The following is a 19,294-nucleotide window of genomic DNA, read 5'->3' on the forward strand; positions in this document are numbered from 1 at the left end:
TATTAATACAAGTAATGAACGAAGCATTGCTTGTCCTGCCTCAAATATTGACACACATTGAAAATACATCTGACCAAGTTTTACATGGTGTTACATTTGGTTTAATCAGCATTGCTTAACAAATTCATCATATCTTCTTTGTGGCTATTTTCAAAGATTAACAACTTGAAGACTTTTAGTTGTTTGAACTGAATGTGAATGATGAATACGTACTTCTTGATAAACAATTTTCATCTGTGTATATTTGTGCTCATGCATTGATTCTGAAAAGTGTAGATGTCCCTGTAATGACCTGATGAAGACCCCATTTGTTAAAGTATTCACACAATATTATTGTTGCATGGTAAAAGGGATAGTGGAAGCTGCTACTTCTCACTTGTATTTCCCTTTGTCTATTCTTCCTCCAGTAGACCAGCGGGTGATGTTTTCAGATTCCAATTCTTATTACCAGTTCAGCTTTGAGGAGTGTGACGCCGCCTCTTGTGACTTTCGCTCCAATGAGGGGGAGTGGCCAGAGGCAGTTAGGCTTCTCCTTCAACTTGCCCCGTACATACAGTTTCGCTCTGGAGGCGGGACCAACAGCCCGTAAGTGTGTAATGATGTCTGATTGCAAGTTATGGATGGTAGGACGTTGAATCAACACTTAGTTTTGATTAAATAATCCATCCTCAACTAACTTAATGTTAAAACAATTGTTGTACAGCTGTTTTTTTTAAAGAGAGCACACCACCTCAGCTTGATGTTGATATCAATGTTTAAAAAGCCTCCAAATAGAAGCCTACACATCAATATGAATATGAATATTGATATAACTATTATAGATTGAAAATATATTATATATATATATATATATATATATATATATATATATATATATATATTTCCATTAATTTGTTTTCACAAAGGGAACAACAGTGGCGTTTAAAAACATCTTTGGTCTGCAAATCACAGCCTGTTGTGCTTTTCTTTACACTGACTTTGGAGAGAGATTGCATTTTCTGAAGTTTGATTGGTTGTTTGAATTTTAAATAAATAGTGACAGCTCAAATGGACGCACATACGGATGGATATTATTAGTTATTTTCATCTGTTGTAATGACAAGTTAGTGGTTTCCACTGTTGTTACTGGGCCCCTGTTATTAGAGCCAACATGTTAAACTATTCGCTGAATGTTGAGCATAGTTGATGGTGAGCGTGACTCTGACTCTGTTGTAACATACATAGATGATCTCCATCGACTTGAAGTTAAAGCTAGTTGCTCTAAAAAAAAATTGTGGAAAAAAAAGTGGAAGTGACAGTGTTCCCATTTCGATATATGATTGAGGTCATTTGTCTGTCTGAGTTTTTAACATGAAAAGTGACTAGTCACAGGGTTTGATTTGGCGGAAGTGTGGATGTGCACGCTCGCAAGTGCATCTCTGTTGTGCAACATAATATACTCTCACACATACACACTTCCTCCAAAGATCATCCCCAAATCCCGGCTCGAAACTTAATCTCTATTCAGTGTTTTAAATCCTAAATCTAATGCACAAAAATCTGACTGATCACGCACACACGCACACACACGCACACACACACGCACACGCAGAGTGGTGTCAGCCAGGGTTCCCAGTTTTTCTGCTCCTGTGTGTGGGATTCCTGCTGAGGCTGCCACTGAACTCAATCTGTCACTCAGAGAAAGCGAGGGAGACGGGTAGCGAAAAAGATATCGTATATATGGAGAGCAAGGGAACAAGAGCACACGTCAACACATTCATCTGCATGTCAACTACAAAAAGTGTGTTTGTAGACACCAGGGAGAGAGCACAACAATCGAGGGGAATTGAATGTCATACTTACTAATATGAATATCATGTAACATTCTGTCCGTTACTTTCTATTAAGTGCAAGCCGTGCAGTTAGTGGCACTCCACCCAAGCGTGCAGAGGAATGGGTGGAAGAGATGGTGGTTATTTAAATTACAGTCTGCATGAATGTAGTTTTTGTCATGTATTCTCAGTCATATGAAGGGATGTATATTTTGTAGGTTTTTACTCAAAGCGACATCCGAAAAAGTGCTGCTGTTTTATTGTCACAGATTAGACACAGATGATATTATGCATTCAGCATTCTCACTCGTCTGTCACTTTGACACGGCTGCCGTCTATGTCTTTGACTGCCGCACCATCTCTCTGCAGGCATCCTCTCGTCTCACACCCTCCCTCCCTCTTTGTCTCTCGCTCTCTTGCTGATGTAAAGGGGAATAGTTGTAGCTTTGGGGGGAAACACCTGATGTATTCCACTGGCTGCTTCCAAAAAGACTTTACGATGCATTTGGTTAATACAATAATCCATTGCTTAATGCTGAGTCTTGATTCCTGTTGTTGAAATTGTAAAAAGGAGAGCGAATTACCAGAGGGCTAATAAAATGCAGTAATTTAAATAAAATCCTGGCAGTGTACAGCGTCTAAACCTGCCCAGGCGAACACATGTTTGTTTAACCACCAAAGCTTACGGCTTCTTATTTTTCTTGGGTCGCTGAGCCAATAATTAAATGAAACATTTTAACCAATGCTTGTAGAAATATGTCCGATATGGTGTATGTTTTCTAGTCAGAGTTCCTCTTATCTTCAAAGAAAGCGTGCACGTTGTTAACCTGTGTTGTTAACAAATTGGATAAATGCAGTATTTTTGATGGTGCTGCATCAGGATTTTAAGCGCTGCCGTGTTTAAGTGATGCTCATGCTCCTCCTGAATTATATCTCCCGTCTCTTTCTGTAGTTTAATCTAATGAGGCAAGCATTAAATTGATGCTGATGACTTGATAGGGCAACATAGCTGACTGTTAGATCTCCTGCCGGTGATTTATACTTTAGTGAAGCTGAACAACAACACAGTACTAATTAAATGGGTTATCTCCTCTGCATCATGTGTAGAAGATGTTTCTGTGTCATTATTCAGTTTGTGTCAACACTGCCAGCATGTCTTAACGGACTGCTGCGTCTGAAGGATAGAATTTGCTACCGGCAGGCACAATGTGGTCATTAAAGTTGATTAGTTTATTGTTCATTCTTCACTGCAAGAATATCATGGTCTTGTAAATGATACAAGTTATTTCAACTGAGAGTCTCATATATAGTTATACAACAAAAAAACTGTCTCTCCTCTCTCTCTGTCTCTCCCTGTCTCCATCTGAATGCAATTCTGTTTCAATCTACTGAGCTTTATTGGCAAGACAGTCTCTCTGTCTGGTTCTCTCTCTTCCTCTATGTCTCACATTACTGTAAGGGCAAAACTTGCATATATAGTGCTTTTTAGAAGAGCTGTGTAAGGAGAGGGCATTAAAGTTTAACGGTGAAAAGATGTCCTGCACACTGCCCTTGTAGCAAAAGTATCCACATTTGTTCATTTAAAGTTAAGTCCATGTCAAGTTTAGATTGTCTGAGCGTGAACTGATCACTATCTCGCACACTATACTTAATGTACTGATTACAATTTTTTTTCTGTACAGTATATCAGTTGCATACGACTTCTGTATTCACACAAAACACAAGGGAGGGACACATATTATGAACACCTGCACAGTGTAATATAATCCAATACAATTGTCTTGTAGCAAACATGTGTGAAGCAATATGTTCTGAGTTTATTGAGAATGTCTAATATTTACCATCCTATATGCAAACAATTATTTAAGCTAAATAATTAGGGGTTTCTACCTTGTGATGTTATGCAATGCACTACAACAACAACTTGAACCACAGTGTCAGCTGTGCATTATCCAGTACATTATCTATATTCATACTTTTACTATTATTTAGGTGGTGTTGTTCAATAGCAATTAGGTTGCCAGTTTTCCTGCCTTTGAAATACAGCGTTCTCCAATAACATTGGCCAGGACGTGCAGCATTGCCAGCAGCTAAAATATGACACCTTAGCTTGGAAGGAGAAAAAACACTTGCTTGCTTTGCATGGTGCGCTGGTCCAAAAAGAGGCACACAGCCAACCAGACTCCGCAGAATGCGGATGAACATTTTGGGTCGAGAGGAGGGCAACCAAACAATCACTGGTTTTGAAGGAGATTGCATCCTCCTCCTTCACAAATCGCACCATCTGCATTGTTGCATAAACTTGACATTTTGATCACAACCACATGTTCATTTGCAGTAGACTAGAGTGTGTATTTGCATTGTTATTGCTTCAGGAATCTACTTCAAATAGGTTGGTTTAATTGGGATCTGTTCTGGTAAATCACAGAACATGACTCCAACTAGAAGCCTTTGTAGGCACTTGGCACAATAATTCTCTTTCAATACTGTTCTGCGCTGCTTAATGACTGGTGACACACCTCCCACTGTGCCTCTCCTCCAGCTCTGGTATATTCAGGCTCACGGTGAGTCACCAAATTGCCAAACGAACGACGGCTAAAGAAACCTAATGACCCTGTAGCGTGATGAGAATAGATTTCGTCCATCTCACAATCCACCAATGGACAAAAGATACAAATCCTCAGCATTAAATCAGATTGACAACTTGATAACTGGCCCTCTGTGAGATGTTTGAGCATCAGTATGGAGATTGGAGTCGTTTTCATACTGAAAGGAAAGCACCAGCAGCAAACCGCTTTTATTGCGACAGTAAAAATATGGTATTTTCACACTCCTTTAAGGCATCTATTGGTCTACCTGCCTCCGTCTCCCCGTGTCAGAGCCAATAGCTGAAGTGTCAGGCTGTGGGCTACATGTTATCACCATCTCCCCCGCTCCTGCATCTATCATTCCCTTATCAGATTACAGTGAACACACACACATATACACACACAGTCCGCAGTGCTTGAGCTTTTTTCCTTCACAACTCTTATTCGTGCCACTGGGATCTGTGGATAAAATCCAAATTGTATGCAAATTGATGTGTGTGAATGTGTGTGTGCATGCTTGAGAAATAGTGTGTGTGTGTCTTGTGTGGGGGTGAGGCGTGTGGGAGACCAATCCAAACAGTGGTTTTGTAAGAGAACATATTAGATGAGGAGCCCTTGGGTGTAGTCTGCCACTGTTGAAGACAAACTCTAGAACCTTGTATTATTGCTATGGGAATAATGCAGTTTACCCCAAAACAACCACCTGTTTATACAACCCGCACACACACACACAGACACACACAAATGAAGTCATACACAAAATGTATTCACAGATGAAAATCCTCAACACAAGTTACATATACAGTACATTCTCAACACACGTGCACACACACACACACACACACACACACACACACACACACACACACACACACACACACACACACACACACACACACACACACACACACACACACACACACAGCCTCACTAACATCAATAGAAGGGTGTGTCTGGTAGCTATTCTAAATGAAACCACATGAAAGAGAGAAGGGGGTTGCAGAGAAAGATGCTCCATACAAAGACATGCGAGCAGCGAAGAACTAGAAAGACATGAGGAAAATAAAGCAGGCAGATACCACTCTGCCGAGTAGAAATACATTCACACAGCAAATATACACATCTGCCGTATATTTATCATGTTTAAAGCTGCAACGATAGATCTGTTGATTATGTTTTCAATTAATCACATAAAATGTTAGATCACATTTCCCGAAACCCAAAGTTATGTTTTTTTGTCATAATAACAGATCAAAACACGAAAATATTCAGTTGTATGATGTAAATTGAAGAAAAAACGAAAAACCTTTTGGTAAATTGGAACCATGTAAACTTATTTAATTATGTAAACAGGTAATTTAAGTTTTAAATAATTTACTAAATGTTCAGATCTAATTATGTTGCATTACATTAAAGATGCTTAATACAAGATTGAAAAACAATCTATCGATATATGTATATATATATATATATATATATATATATATATATATATATATATATATATATCTGTCTCATCTTCTATTAATTCATTTTGCAATCAGATTTTCAGATTTACTACTGGTTTGGTCTCTGAGGAACCAGTAAAGAACCACTGGGAAGCCACTGTAAGATCTCTTTTGTTTTAATAAAATGTGTTTCTCAGACAAAGGGGGGAATAGAAAAGTGGCTTCTATCCATTTAAGTCAATGTGACTACAGACTCACTGAAAACATGTTCTCAGGTAACAACATCCAGCTGAGAAGTGCGTGTGCTTATAGGCTGTAGTTCTTTTCTAGTAATACCAGGGGGCAGCGTAGAGAGTTCTTATTTCTCTGGAGAGTGTTTGATCAGAATAATGCACATGTCAGTAAAGCTGTGTGTGTGTGTGTGTGTGTGTGTGTGTGTGTGTGTGTGTGTGTGTGTGTGTGTGTGTGTGTGTGTGTGTGTGTGTGTGTGTGTGTGTGTGTGTGTGTGTGTATCCAAGGTCAGAGGAGGACTCTGAAGGCAACAGGGACATCTGCAGTGAGATGCTCCAGATGAAAGCTCTTGAGAGGCTCACTTCTACGGTCAGTGTGTTCACGTGTGTCTGAAGATTGGTAGATACAGAATCATATTGCTGCTTCATTAGAGTGTGTTTGATTGATCGTTTATAGTTTTTACATTTCTGCATATTATCATTTGACACCTTTTTCTCCAACAGGTACAAAGTGAGTTGGCTGCTGCTCTTGCCCGAAAGACTCGCAAAGCTTGTAAGTATACATTTAGCTTGAGTGTGTGTGCCTTCATGAGAAGTTGTTGTTGTAGTTTTTCTCATTAAGAGAACATGGAGTGACAATGTAGCATCATGAGATCTGTCATAAATAACTTGATTCTGCTTGTGGTTGGCTGCAGTATCAGAGCAGGACTCTGAAACGACGGAGACGAGCCAACAGGAACCTCAGACACCCAGCGAGGAGAGCAGCCCGGTAACACACACACACACACACACACACACACACACACACACACACACACACACACACACACACACACACACACACACACACTCCAACTTACCATATACTAAATAACGTCTTCATAATTTTATTTTTTCCACAACCCTGATCCTTCAGTTCATTTTCAATCCAATCCAATATTTATATTTTCCTGGGTAATCTGGACAGTAAATAATCTGTTTAAAGTAGACCTACAATAGAGTTAGTAAAGCCAATCCAATTTAGCATAGAAATATTCCCGATATCTCAGCAAGTATTAAATAAAGCTTATAGTTTAGTACAATATCAGTGGAGATAGTAATGTTCAGAATTGTTGAAGGGATAGTTTGGGTCTTTTGAAGTGGGATTGTATGAGGTACTTATCCATAGAGGGTATTACAACAGTAGACGCCCCAGTTAGGAGAAGCAACCCCCACCGCAGCAAAGCAGTGAACTGTTGTGGGCAGAGACGTCAGCAAAAAAACTATACCCGGTTTAAGTGTACACTACATTTAGAATATTTGCCGGTTTACCTTGCCTTGAAACAGCTATACAGTCCATGTTTCCCACGAGGAAATTAATATTTAGTCTATGCTCTCACCAAAGCCACAAGACTCCACTGGAAAAAAAAAACCATCATTTTACAAATTACATTTATTTTCAGGTGGCTTCGGCAGGACCATTAATGAACACAACGGCTTTAGTTCCCCATCTCCTGGCAGAGTAAAGTAAAATATTCTAAATATAGCGACCATTTGAAGTGATATTGATTGCTTTAGGTGGGCCTTTCTTTTAGGAAGCTGAAATACGTTTTTCTTCTGTTCCCTGTCGACGGCTGCACATTGCTTTGCTCATGTGCGGTAACTCCTGTCTGCTTCTCCAAGCTGAAGGGCCGACCGTCAAGTCTATAAAACGTGGAAGACGCATAAAGACGGCACACAAGATATGCATAGACTTGAACTTATATTTAATTGCCACCAATAGATGTTTTGAGCATAAAGCCCTTCTCCAGACGCCTATAAAACGTTGCTGAAATACATGCAAAGTGGTTGTTGTTTTCAACCTGCGCCAGCACACGCATGCTGTTCTCATGAATAGCATGATTTCACAGAGCGGGATGGTATTTTTTTTTTCTGCTGCTCCACAGTTCACTTGCTTGTTCAAGTACTGAGCATTTGGAAGAGGTTGTTTTTTAATAGGGCACAGTGAGGCCTTTTGACAGCCAACGTAACCAGATTGCTATAAACAAAGGACTGGAGAAGGACCAGACCCAATGTGACCGACACATCTCCTCTCCAACACAGATTAGCTTTGGACGTCCATAATACCAGATCATAATTGGATTGTTCTGACTACCTTGCTCTCTGATAAAGGTCACTGAGTGCAAGTTGTGTGTGCATGTGTGTGTGCGCCTCTATGAGGTGGTTGAATGTAGAAAATGAGGTCAGAAAAGAGTGCAGAGGAAGGCCTGTTTGCTCACTGGTCCCATCTCTTTACAGCAGAAACCTCTTTTTCTCCATCAATAATTCATTCTCTGATTACACCAGAGATGAGGAGAAAGGAGGAGAATAGGAAAAAGAGAGTCTGTTAAAACACAATTACATATACAGTACAACTTCGGAGTGTAACTGAAGAGTGATTTTCTCCTATCAAATTATATATTTTTTTAGGCCGTAAGTGTAAAAAAAAAGTTTCTAGTTTATAATATAGTAGAGTAATAGAGTAATCTTGCTGATGTTTCTTTAATATTTTATAAGTATATTGGAATGTGTTTGCAGCTTATTTAGATGTGGTAACAGCTTTGCTTTGTGGCTGTACATGAACATGACAGAAATGATCATTCCTTTTAAATGTTAATACAGCCGATATCACAGCAAAGCTTCTGTCATGAACCTTTATTTTTTGTGTATTTTGGCTGTCGATGTCGTAATCAGGCAATAGTGATTCTGTCAGCAGCTTGGGAATGACTGCTGGTAACATATTTGACTACTTATGAGAACAACTGTATTGCGAATTCAGTTGTGATACAACACAGTCTAAGATAGTTTTGTCCCCTCCCTCATTCTCTCTCTCTCTCTCGGTCAGTTACACATGGAATGTACTTTACGTGTTAAATTGCCAATGATATAGTTATTTATATACATTTACATGTGAATTTCACACTTCAGAAGCAAGCTGCTCCAACCAATACAGACCTGTTATGTAAAGACAGCAGAGGGGAGGAAAGAGGAATTGCTCCACCACCTATGAAACCTGATCTGTTTAGGTGAACATGGGCTATAAGATTTATCCTGCAATTAACCTTTTGAGGGGTCTGTGAACCACTGCAGATCATTGTGGTAACATGAGTATTATTTTAGTTTATTTAACAAAATGAGAAGGAGGACACTGAACCACACACAACTACCACTTCAGTGTCAGTTATCCATCAGCCTACTGAAGGTTTTAGCATGTCATAGATGTCAAACACAAGAGACCGAAGACAAATTAAGGATACAGTGGAAGATAAAGGGAGATAGACAGAGACAGACACACAATACAAACACTTGTACGCAGACAGATTTATCTTGGTGTGTTCTGTGTCAAGGACAGGACGTTGAACACAGGTTAACAGGAAGCAGCGAGGGACAGAGGGCTGTGGCTATGATATAGTGTGTGTGTGTGTGTGTGTGTGTGTGTGTGTGTGTGTGTGTGTGTGTGTGTGTGTGTGTGTGTGTGTGAGTAAGCGGCTATTCTAGCAGATAAGCGTTTTCCCTTGTAAACAAAATGCGTGGGAGTATGCTATCATGTTGAGCGTGTGTGTGTGTGTGTGTGTGTATGTGTGTGTGTGTGTGTGTTACCCTCTGTTAGAGCATGGCACCGTGGGATAGTTGAGCTCACAGGAAGGGTTAACTCTGAGCCAAATTAAATACCCCTCCTTCTCCCTTCTCCAAGGAAAATAAACAGATCAGGCTGGCTGCCACTGGTGATAACCATCTTACTAGCAGCACCTTAGGGAACACACACACATGTTTTATGTCACTTCGAGGACAAAGCCATTAGTTTATACGTTGTCCCGAAGCTCTTTTTATTCTCTTTCTCTTATATTTTTCTGTCTTTCTTTCTCTTCGTGTATTTAGGTTTTAGTGTCTGCTGCTCTGTGTTTCTCTTTCCCTTTTTAAAGATATCACTGTTACACTGATACTCACATTTACACACTTTCTATCTACATCGGTCGGATGGTTAAAAGAAGTCCCAACTATAGAGGGGAGGAGACAGAAAGACACCACACACACACACACCCAGCACACACGCTTCCCACACACACACACACACTCCCGCCCACTTATGCTACTAATCACACACACTCACTCTTTCTCCTCCAGATCGTCTGACACGAAGCAGTCAGACTGAGACAAAGAGAGAAGTGCAACAGATAAAGGGAATTACAGACTGTAATAGATAAAAGGAATAAGAGATCAGGAAGAATTAGAGAGAGAACAAGACAGACATAGGATTACCATTTCATCTCATTCTCCTCGCATGGGCATAAAGGGGCAAAGGAAAAACTTGTTGCAAGTTTTTGGATTATGCCCAAACTGCTTTCAGTCTCCCTTGGACAAAAACACTAAACTTTCTTGACCTCCGTCCCACAAACAATTTGTGACTGTCTCCACCATGTCTTGGGACTGCGGGTTGAGATATATGTTCATGCCACCTGTGTTGCAGCTGAGCGGGGTGTGTGCATTGCGGGATGGCGGTGGCAGTGGCGGCGGCGGCAGCGGGGGAGGAATGGGAAGTGTGTGCGGACGCGAAGAGCTGACCAGCCGGCTGGGGCTGGAGGCTGTTCAGCGGCTCGCCAAGGACGGCTGTCGGCTGCTGCAGAACCACAACTACCGGCTGCCGGACAGGAACCAGGCGGTGAGTAGGGAGCCATTAATATCATACACATATTCCCCAAAGGACTGATATTGTCCTGCGAAGTCATTGGTAACGATGTGGCTATATGGTTAGTATGAGTAGAGAGTACTGCACGTCAATGTGGTAAATGCTGTCATTATTGTCGTCACTTTTATGCACACACACACTTCAGGTCTGACTTACTCATGTGTTCAGAGACAGGGATCATGTGAGTAAATCTTCAACTGTACCATCCCGATTTGTGTTGCTGTCAATCAAAAAGACAGACTCACAAGTACACACGTTCACAGTGTGTCTGCTCACTTCTGTACATCATCTGCGTACTTGAGGACACATCTGCACACTGACATGCACCCACACATATGCAAACTGAAGATATCGTTGCACATGCACACACTGAACTTCGCCTCATTCATATCACTTTAGATTAAATAAACACCGGCTCTCTAGCTCGTCTAATGTGGGTGTTAATAATGGCTTAGTGCAATGTGATCTCATACCCTTTTTACAGTCTCTAAGTGTTCATGTGTGTGTGTGTGTGTGTGTGTGTGTGTGTGTGTGTGTGTGTGTGTGTGTGTGTGTGTGTGTGTGCGTGTGTGCGTGTGTGTGTGTGTGTGTGTGTGTGTGTGTGTGAGAGAGTTTGCTGGTTAGAGCTTATAATCATGTGTGGGAGCGTATGTGTGTGTTCATGCACTGCTGCCGCGGTGGCAGGCTGAGTCAGTGGGTGCACATAATGAGTGGGGTGCTAGAGAAGCGTTGTACTGTATAATCCTGCTCTGTCGTGCACCTGAGGGAAGGAAATGAGGCGAAAGCAGTCTGATTTCACCCGACATCACGATGCATGTGTTTGAGAAACATAACACATATACAATATCTCATCAACTTGGCATGTTTGACTAAAACTCGCCTTGGGGATTTTCCAGAGTGCATATGATTTAACTTGCTTATATAAAAAAAGTAGAAACATTTAATATTTTATAACAGCATTGCTTCTGTTTGAAACTATATATAAATATTTATGGTGTTGTTAAAGCTGTAATGGGTTCAACTAGACTTCTCTTCAAACACCACATACTAAGCCTTTTAATTTGTCAAACAATTTGCCCACTTTAATAATACATGTAGTGCAATTTCAAGGCCTCTTAAAATGATGTAAGTTACATAAGGATACAAGTTATCAGGATAAGACTTTTCCTGAGTAAGAATATTAGTATTTTTCATTTAAAGTTTTTAAGCCTTTTGATGATCAGTGAACTTACATTGATATTTACTGCTCAATCATTATGGTGTGTGGCTTTGATCATAGTTCAGATCATGAAGTTTCCCAACTTGAATATGTTGTGCCAAATTGCAGGAAATTGTGTATGAAATTATACATGACAAATTGTATAGTGTTTTGGGGTTTACATATCGAAATGATTAAGCTTCAAAGAATACTGGAACAAGCAGATTAAAATAATTAAAAGGTGACATTGTTGTAGAGTGAGGAGTTTTCTTTAACTTTATTTAAAGAGAGATTTGAGGTAAATGTTGGGAACAGCATTTATAAATTCATGTTTAGAGGTTAATGAAGTAACGGCCAAAGATCCTTGTCTCGTCTCTTCTGACACTTTTTTTAAGTAAAAATCAGAAAGTACTATTTCTCAGGCCAGATTAAATAGATGCTTCGTATCTATTTTTCGAATACAAACAGCATCAGCAGCGCTTGCAGGCGTTGTCAGGTTCCTATCAAATTATTATTTCTGTTTGTCAGGAAATTCTCTAAGATAAGATGATTGTATGTGCACCTCCTTACACTAATACTAATTTGGCGTTATATTATCAGAGGTAGGGGAAGGCAAATAAACGTTACAGTATTACAGTATATTTGCAAATATTGATAACATTAGAAAGTATAGAATAACATCTCCAGGTGCACATGACTCCGATTGCTCTACTGTGCGTCACTGCTTTTTAAACAATGAAATCCTTCTATGACCAACAGGAGGATGTGGACGAGTAATATTTGCAGATGTATTTCAGCAAATCAAAAAAAATATCTTATCTATCAAAAGGAACTCATTATTATGCTGTTTCATTCTCCTGATCGTAGCTATTCATCATGTTTACCATATCGTTAATGTTAGGCTGTGGTATAATTTGAAAATCATGTTGCATTAAGCAGCACTTATATTCACAGAGGGTGCCAGTGGTTACAATACAAGTGTGACAGGGAATTAATCAAATCACTCTTGCAGGCTGATGGGCTCAATAAGAGGCTCTTATCTGATCTATAATAATGTCCAAGGGTGTGCATAGGAATGATGTTTTTCAGTAATGCACCACAAATGAAAGAGGATGTATAACAGGTGTGATTATCATTGTAACTCATTGTCCAGCTCAGGCAGCAGAATGTGGCAGAAACCAAAACCAACCAATCAACTAGCTCGATTCACCACAAAGACTTATCTCCTTTTACTGGGTTGTCATGGTGATTTCTTTTTTTTTAGTCTCCTTTTTTCCATAACAGACATGCTCTGACAAACCGGTGTGGGCTGTTTCCATAGTGATGTAACTCATGTGTCAGTACGTTGCATCGGATACATCTCTGCCTTCGAGTCACTTCAGATTTGCATTCGTACTCATTTGATTCAGCCATCAGAGGTTACAAGAGGTCAACCTGCACACAGGATTATACGAGGTCACAGTATGCATCACACACACACACACACACACACACACACATACAAATACACACACACGCACGCACACGCGCGCACACACACACACACACGCACACACACAGGCTTGTCTGGTAGCTTGTGTTGCTTTCTAATCGTGGTGGAGATTACTGCTACTGAACGAAAAGCATTGTGTTTTCATATTCTTATCAATTATTTTCAGGAATCAGACCCCGAGCTATCACAACACAGATATGGCATTGACACACACACACACACACACACACACACACACACGCACACACACACACAGGAACACAATGGGAACAGAGAGTGCTTCCTTTAGGCTTTCCGTGAGGCCCACCTTTCCTCTGTACAATACGTCATATTGTGTGTGTGTGTGTGTGTGTGTGTGTGTGTGTGAGTGTGTGTGTGTGTGTGTGTGTGTGTGTGTGTGTGTGTGTGTGTGTGTGTGTGTGTGTGTGTGTGACATGCAGTTCATGACCCGTAAGGGGCACAGCAAGTGCATGTCCTATTCACTGGTCTCCATTTTCTCTCCCCAAATCTCAAACCTCTGGAGCATACAGTCGGACCATTTAGAGACAAAGACGGAGAAAGAGACAGAGAAAGACTTGGCTTAAGCGTGGCGAGGAGAGAAAACTGAAAAAGGAGACGGTGAGGAGGGAAGGGTGTAGATGAGGTGGAAGCACAGATGGTTGAATTGAAGGAAGGGATGGGAAGAGAAGGAAGGAAAGGGACAAACACACCTGTTAGCTGAACAAATGATGGCCACAAGAACTGACAGAAACAGTTATGAAGATTTGTACATTAGTGGCATGACCGTTTTGTCGTACAGCAGTTTGGAAGTGGGTTTAGACATCCTGAAATTCTGTCTGTAGATGTCAAGTCCACTCAACATGTAGCCCACTAGTTTTAAACCATTATAGGCCGTACTACATACTAGACATTTTCATGTACTTGTTTTGTCTTTTAAAAGACACTAATCAATCAGTTGTTGCAAGATTCTCTTTTTTTCTAAGATAATGAATTGACTTTCCAGCTGAAGGATATTGGCCCTTTTGGCTAAAACCCATTGGATTCAAACAACGTCTCTTTCACACTGCTCTTGTATTTCTCACTTTTCCCAGCACTCCTCCGTGTCTCTCACTTTCTGCTTTGGTCTCTTGCCTTTCATCTTGGATTCTTTTCTTGAGAAAAGCAAGTTGCATAACTTTCTGACCCCTCCACTCCACAGAGTGCAAGTTCCTTCTTTGTATATTTTTACTTTTCATGGCTTGCATTCTTTCTCAGGCTAAATTAACGTTGATCCTAGTGTGTGTGTGTATGTGCTAATGCAAATACAGTTTGCATAGTGAGAATGTGTACGTTTGTTTTTGGTGCATTTTCTGGACAGCCTTTGATCTTCAGTGTGTGTATATGTGTTGCCTTCCTCTGTTCTTGGATAAAAGTTGTTTTTCTTGGCATCTGAGTAAGAAGTTAAAGTGTGTTATCTGAAATATCAACAATACGCTACTGCAGGCCTGGCCAACCCGCGGCTCCCGAGCCTGGTTTCATGCCTGGTCTCTTGCATTCATATCCAAGTTTTTTTTTTTTTGGTTTTTGTTTTTTTTAAAATCTTTTTATTGATTTTGCAAATACTTTAGACCACTGGTTTCAAACTCAAGGCGCGACGGCTTGAAAGCCATGAAATCGCGGACCCGTTTTCAGTCTTTTGCGGACCGGTTTTCAGTCCGTCAGTACGGTCATTTTACATGAAAAAAAAAATATAATAATTCTGTGCTTTTATTTTGAAGGGATTTTTTAATGCGGCAGAGTGCAATTTATTCAATTTCAGTCATATTGATGTAATGTGTTGTAACTATGTTACGTTATTCATTCTGGTCACATGACATCTATTCTTCTGTCCATCCAGGGAGGGGGATCCTCCTCTGTTGCTCTATGAAAGCTTCTTCCTGTTTTCCCTGTGAAAGGGTTTTTACTATCTTTATTTGGGGAGTTTTTCCTGATCTGATGTGAGGTCCCGGGACAGGATGTTATGTTACAGATTGCCCATTTTAATTTGTGATTTTGAGCTATATAAAATAAACTGAATTGAATTTAATATTCACACACTCCTCAATGCTGCACACTTTACTTGCGTGAGTTTACACATCGGACTATTTGTGATAGTTCGCTTCATTCCGTAAAAAGGGAATATTTCTGTGTTTGGCATACTGTGACACTATCTCACTTTCAAACGGCGCTATACTTTCATTAAATCAAATTGAGAAGTTGAAAATGTTCCTCGGGGCTTGTCATTCAGGGGTGATGAGTCCTGCAGCCAGACCAGTTGAACCACTGCCCCAGACCACATGCATATTCTTATTAGACTTATGTCCTTCTCAACTGTGACAAAAAAGCTTTGAACAAAGTTAATATAATAACGTGTGTTTAATCTTTGTCTTTGTTATTTTCATCTGTTAAGTTTGATCTGTGATAGAGTAATTTGGGTTTGTTAACCCTAAATTAAATGGATTTATGTCGTAGTAAAAGAGACATTTTAATTTTTGGCTCGGGGGGGGGGGGGGATGATATCTTTGCGGTAACACAGTAAAAAATGTGGCTCTTAGTCTCTGACTGGTTGGCCACCTCTGCGCTACTGCATCAGGAACACCACAACATTTTCTTCTTGTTGTTTTATAGTAGTTCTGATTAGTCACATAATCTCTCTGTCTCTCTCTCTCTTAGTATTTCTGGAAAACTTTTCCTTTATGAGATAGTCGATGTTGTAGAGACATGAAAGGTCAGAAGACATAAAGGGTCGTGATAAAGCATCTGGGTTCATATTTGAACCCTGTATGATGTGGTCCAATGGCATGTGTCCCCTTTAGACCACTTAGCCACAAAACTCTTATAATCTTCACATCACATCTGGGCTACTGGGTGCGGTCTAGGTGCCAGCCCAAATTGAATATGAAATTAATTGCTTGCAGTGACAGATCTCTTTCCATCAGCTGTCACTGGCATGTTTATCAAATGCATCTCTGTTTTTGTAATTCTTGAGGACATTTCATTTCAGCATGTTGCATTGTGAAATGGCAATGCTTCTTTGAAAGTACACTCGATTCACTTTGATTATCGGATAGTCTTTTGTATTCTGTACATTATGACATATCATGCAGTGACAATCAGAAAAGTGGTCTGTCTTAAGTTCATTATAGCTGGATAGGAGGACTAAGCAATTACTTATGCAGACATTTAAAAAAAATACTGAAATATGCAATTTAAAAGAAGCTCCTGTTATCTTACCAAAGTTTAAGATACTCTGAACAAGACTGGAGGTGCTGCGTTCAACAACTCCAGTTTTCTTTTTTCTCTATTGCTCAGCCAAGATAGAGGCTCTGCAGTAGTGGGCAAGTTCTTTTTAACCTATGAATTACCTGAACGCCCGACAATTAATCATTATAACATGTCAAAATAAAAATAAAATATTCTGTGATGCAGTTGTTAGTGTTATATCATCATTATCCTTTATCTTTAATTAACGCCCAACATAACAAGTCCAAAGTACTTATTTTTAAATACTATATGGAATTAGTTCAATAAACATGTATGAGCCCGAGGGGTCTGGCACAACTTTAATCGGATGAATATTGTGGGAGAAAATCTGACACACACACACACACACACACACACACACACACACACACACACACACACACACACACACACATATACAGCGCGTGTGTGTTTGTGTGTTTGCTTGTTCGTGTCTATTGAATCTTTTTTATGTGTTACAGAGGTATCAGTGACTGCATTAGTAGCACTCCATGATCACTAAAATCACAGTTATTGATGACTGTTGGCACATTCTAGGTAGCCTGAGACTTTTTTCAAGCTTCAGATGATTTTCTTTTAACAAGTCATGTAATTGTGGCATGTAAAAGTTGATGCACTGCTAAACACAACCGTGTGAAGTCTTACGTGATGTATCTGTAGTGTGTTTATTAAAGGAAGACCCAGTGCGACAGACAGGCAGCCCTGCATAGAAAGCTCTCTGTGTCAGTTGTGATTGTAGCTCGATCCCTTTGGCTGTGACAGAGACTGCAGCGAGCAGCTGGAGGAGAGACGTCGCCTTTTTATCTCTCCTCCTGCTCCCGTCTTCTGCCTTTGATCTCCCTCTTTCCTCTCCTTTTTATTGCCTCTCCTCGGGCTGTTTCTCATTGTGCTCCTTTGTCCATCTGGAGCTTAGTTCTACTGTTACTGCAGGTGTGTGTGTGTGCGTGTGTGTGTGTGTGTGTGTGTGTGTGTGTGTGTGTGTGTGTGTGTGTGTGTGTGTGTGTGTGTGTGTGTGTGTGTGTGTGTGTGTGTGTGTGTGTGTGTGTGTGCGAGTCACAGATCAAGTTGCTGTTCATTTTTGGTGCAGGTCATCATTTCAAGTGTCAGTCTACATCCCTAGATAGACCTATTGTTATTTATTTAGCTTTGCTTTTGCAGGCAGGAAGTGCAATACTTCCCTGTGATGGCAACATATTATGTGCCCACATGTGTGGACTGGGGACTGATTGGGTGTGTGCTGTATGTGTGTATGTGTAGAAGACACTTTTTAATGTCAAGTAAAAGGTTCTGGACACAAAAGCCTGTTTGATACTGGATATTACAGGACCAGACGATGTCAAAATGATTTCACAAAGGCATTACACCATTTTTTTCCTTTCTCTTATGATCTCTTAAACTTGGTCAATATATATAATATGTGACCAAGGACAGTTTTCATGCATGAATATGAAAGGTGCTTTTAGGTGCACTAGTTTTTGCCCAAATTAAAGTTTATAGATTACCACAATTATACATTTCGCATTTCAGACATCATACACAGAAACCAATAAATATAAATAGGCCTGTAATAGTGGTACTTTGAGGAGGACTAATGATGCATCGCATCAATTGTATTGCCTGTCGAGACTGAAAGTATCTACCGTTGGGAAAAACATCCAATGTCTTCACTCCCTTAAATCGCCTTCCAACAGTTTTGTCCTTGTTTCACTTTGTGACATGTCTCTCTCTCTCTCTCTCTCTCTCTCTCTCTCTCTCTCTCTCTCTCTCTCTCTCTCTCCCTCAGGAGGCGGTGGGGAGGGTTTGTCTGAAGGAGAGAGGACGGGATGTGTTGGTGTTGCGGAGAGTGACATCATCAGTGACGTCGCCGTCAGACCGGCCCTCACCCACGTCAGGGGGCGGATCTAGAGAGGAAGATTGCGACAAGAGGTCAGTACTTTCTCCTTCATAATAAGTGCCCTCTAGTCTAAACCAACAGTTGCAACAAAAACATAATCATAGTACTCATCCCTCTTGTTTTTAGTTTTCATACTTTGGGATCTCAAGTTGTAACCACACACTCTCGCACGTACATGCAAAATGAGTAGTGCTGTCAACACAGTGTGTGTGTGTGTGTGTGTGTGTGTGTGTGTGTGTGTGTGTGTGTGTGTGTGTGTGTGTGTGTATGTGTGTGTGTGTGTGTGTAGATAGATAGATAATGTATGCTTTAGCTACTGGCACAGAGCAGGAACAAGAGAATGGCTTTTTTGTTTTCAGCTGAAAGAGAAACAGTTGACACCAAGACTGGTTTACTTCCTTCCACAAATCTGTGTGTGCATTTAGGATCGTTTGTATGTGTACGTGAGTTTGTGCCTGTACAAAAGATTTTCCTCAAAGTAAATTTCTTCGTGTGGTGTCTGTGTTTGTGTGTTTTTAGGTCAGTGTGTGCCAAGACCTAAGGCACAATGCAGGGAGTGTCAGTGACAGGCAGGTTAAGTGGGTGTGTGTATGTCTGTGTGTATACAGTGTTCAGCTTCTTCAATAGCAATCAGTTCCCTCCCAGT

General features: G+C 40.4%; 1 protein-coding gene across 1 annotated transcript in view; it reads left to right on the forward strand.

Moving 5' to 3' along the window:
- rapgef5a (Rap guanine nucleotide exchange factor (GEF) 5a) overlaps positions 1-19,294 on the forward strand; it is a gene marked incomplete at its 5' end in the record, with an annotated part of 46,549 nt that overhangs the window by 12,057 nt on the left and 15,198 nt on the right. The window contains 6 exons of the mRNA XM_079232463.1: positions 408-585; positions 6,366-6,447; positions 6,582-6,630; positions 6,773-6,846; positions 10,564-10,755; positions 18,538-18,680. Coding sequence (XP_079088589.1) covers positions 408-585; positions 6,366-6,447; positions 6,582-6,630; positions 6,773-6,846; positions 10,564-10,755; positions 18,538-18,680 — 718 coding nt within the window. The remainder of the gene's footprint in view (positions 1-407; positions 586-6,365; positions 6,448-6,581; positions 6,631-6,772; positions 6,847-10,563; positions 10,756-18,537; positions 18,681-19,294) is intronic.

Source organism: Taurulus bubalis, assembly GCF_910589615.1.
Source record: "Taurulus bubalis genome assembly, chromosome: 16".
NCBI lineage: Eukaryota > Metazoa > Chordata > Actinopteri > Perciformes > Cottidae > Taurulus > Taurulus bubalis.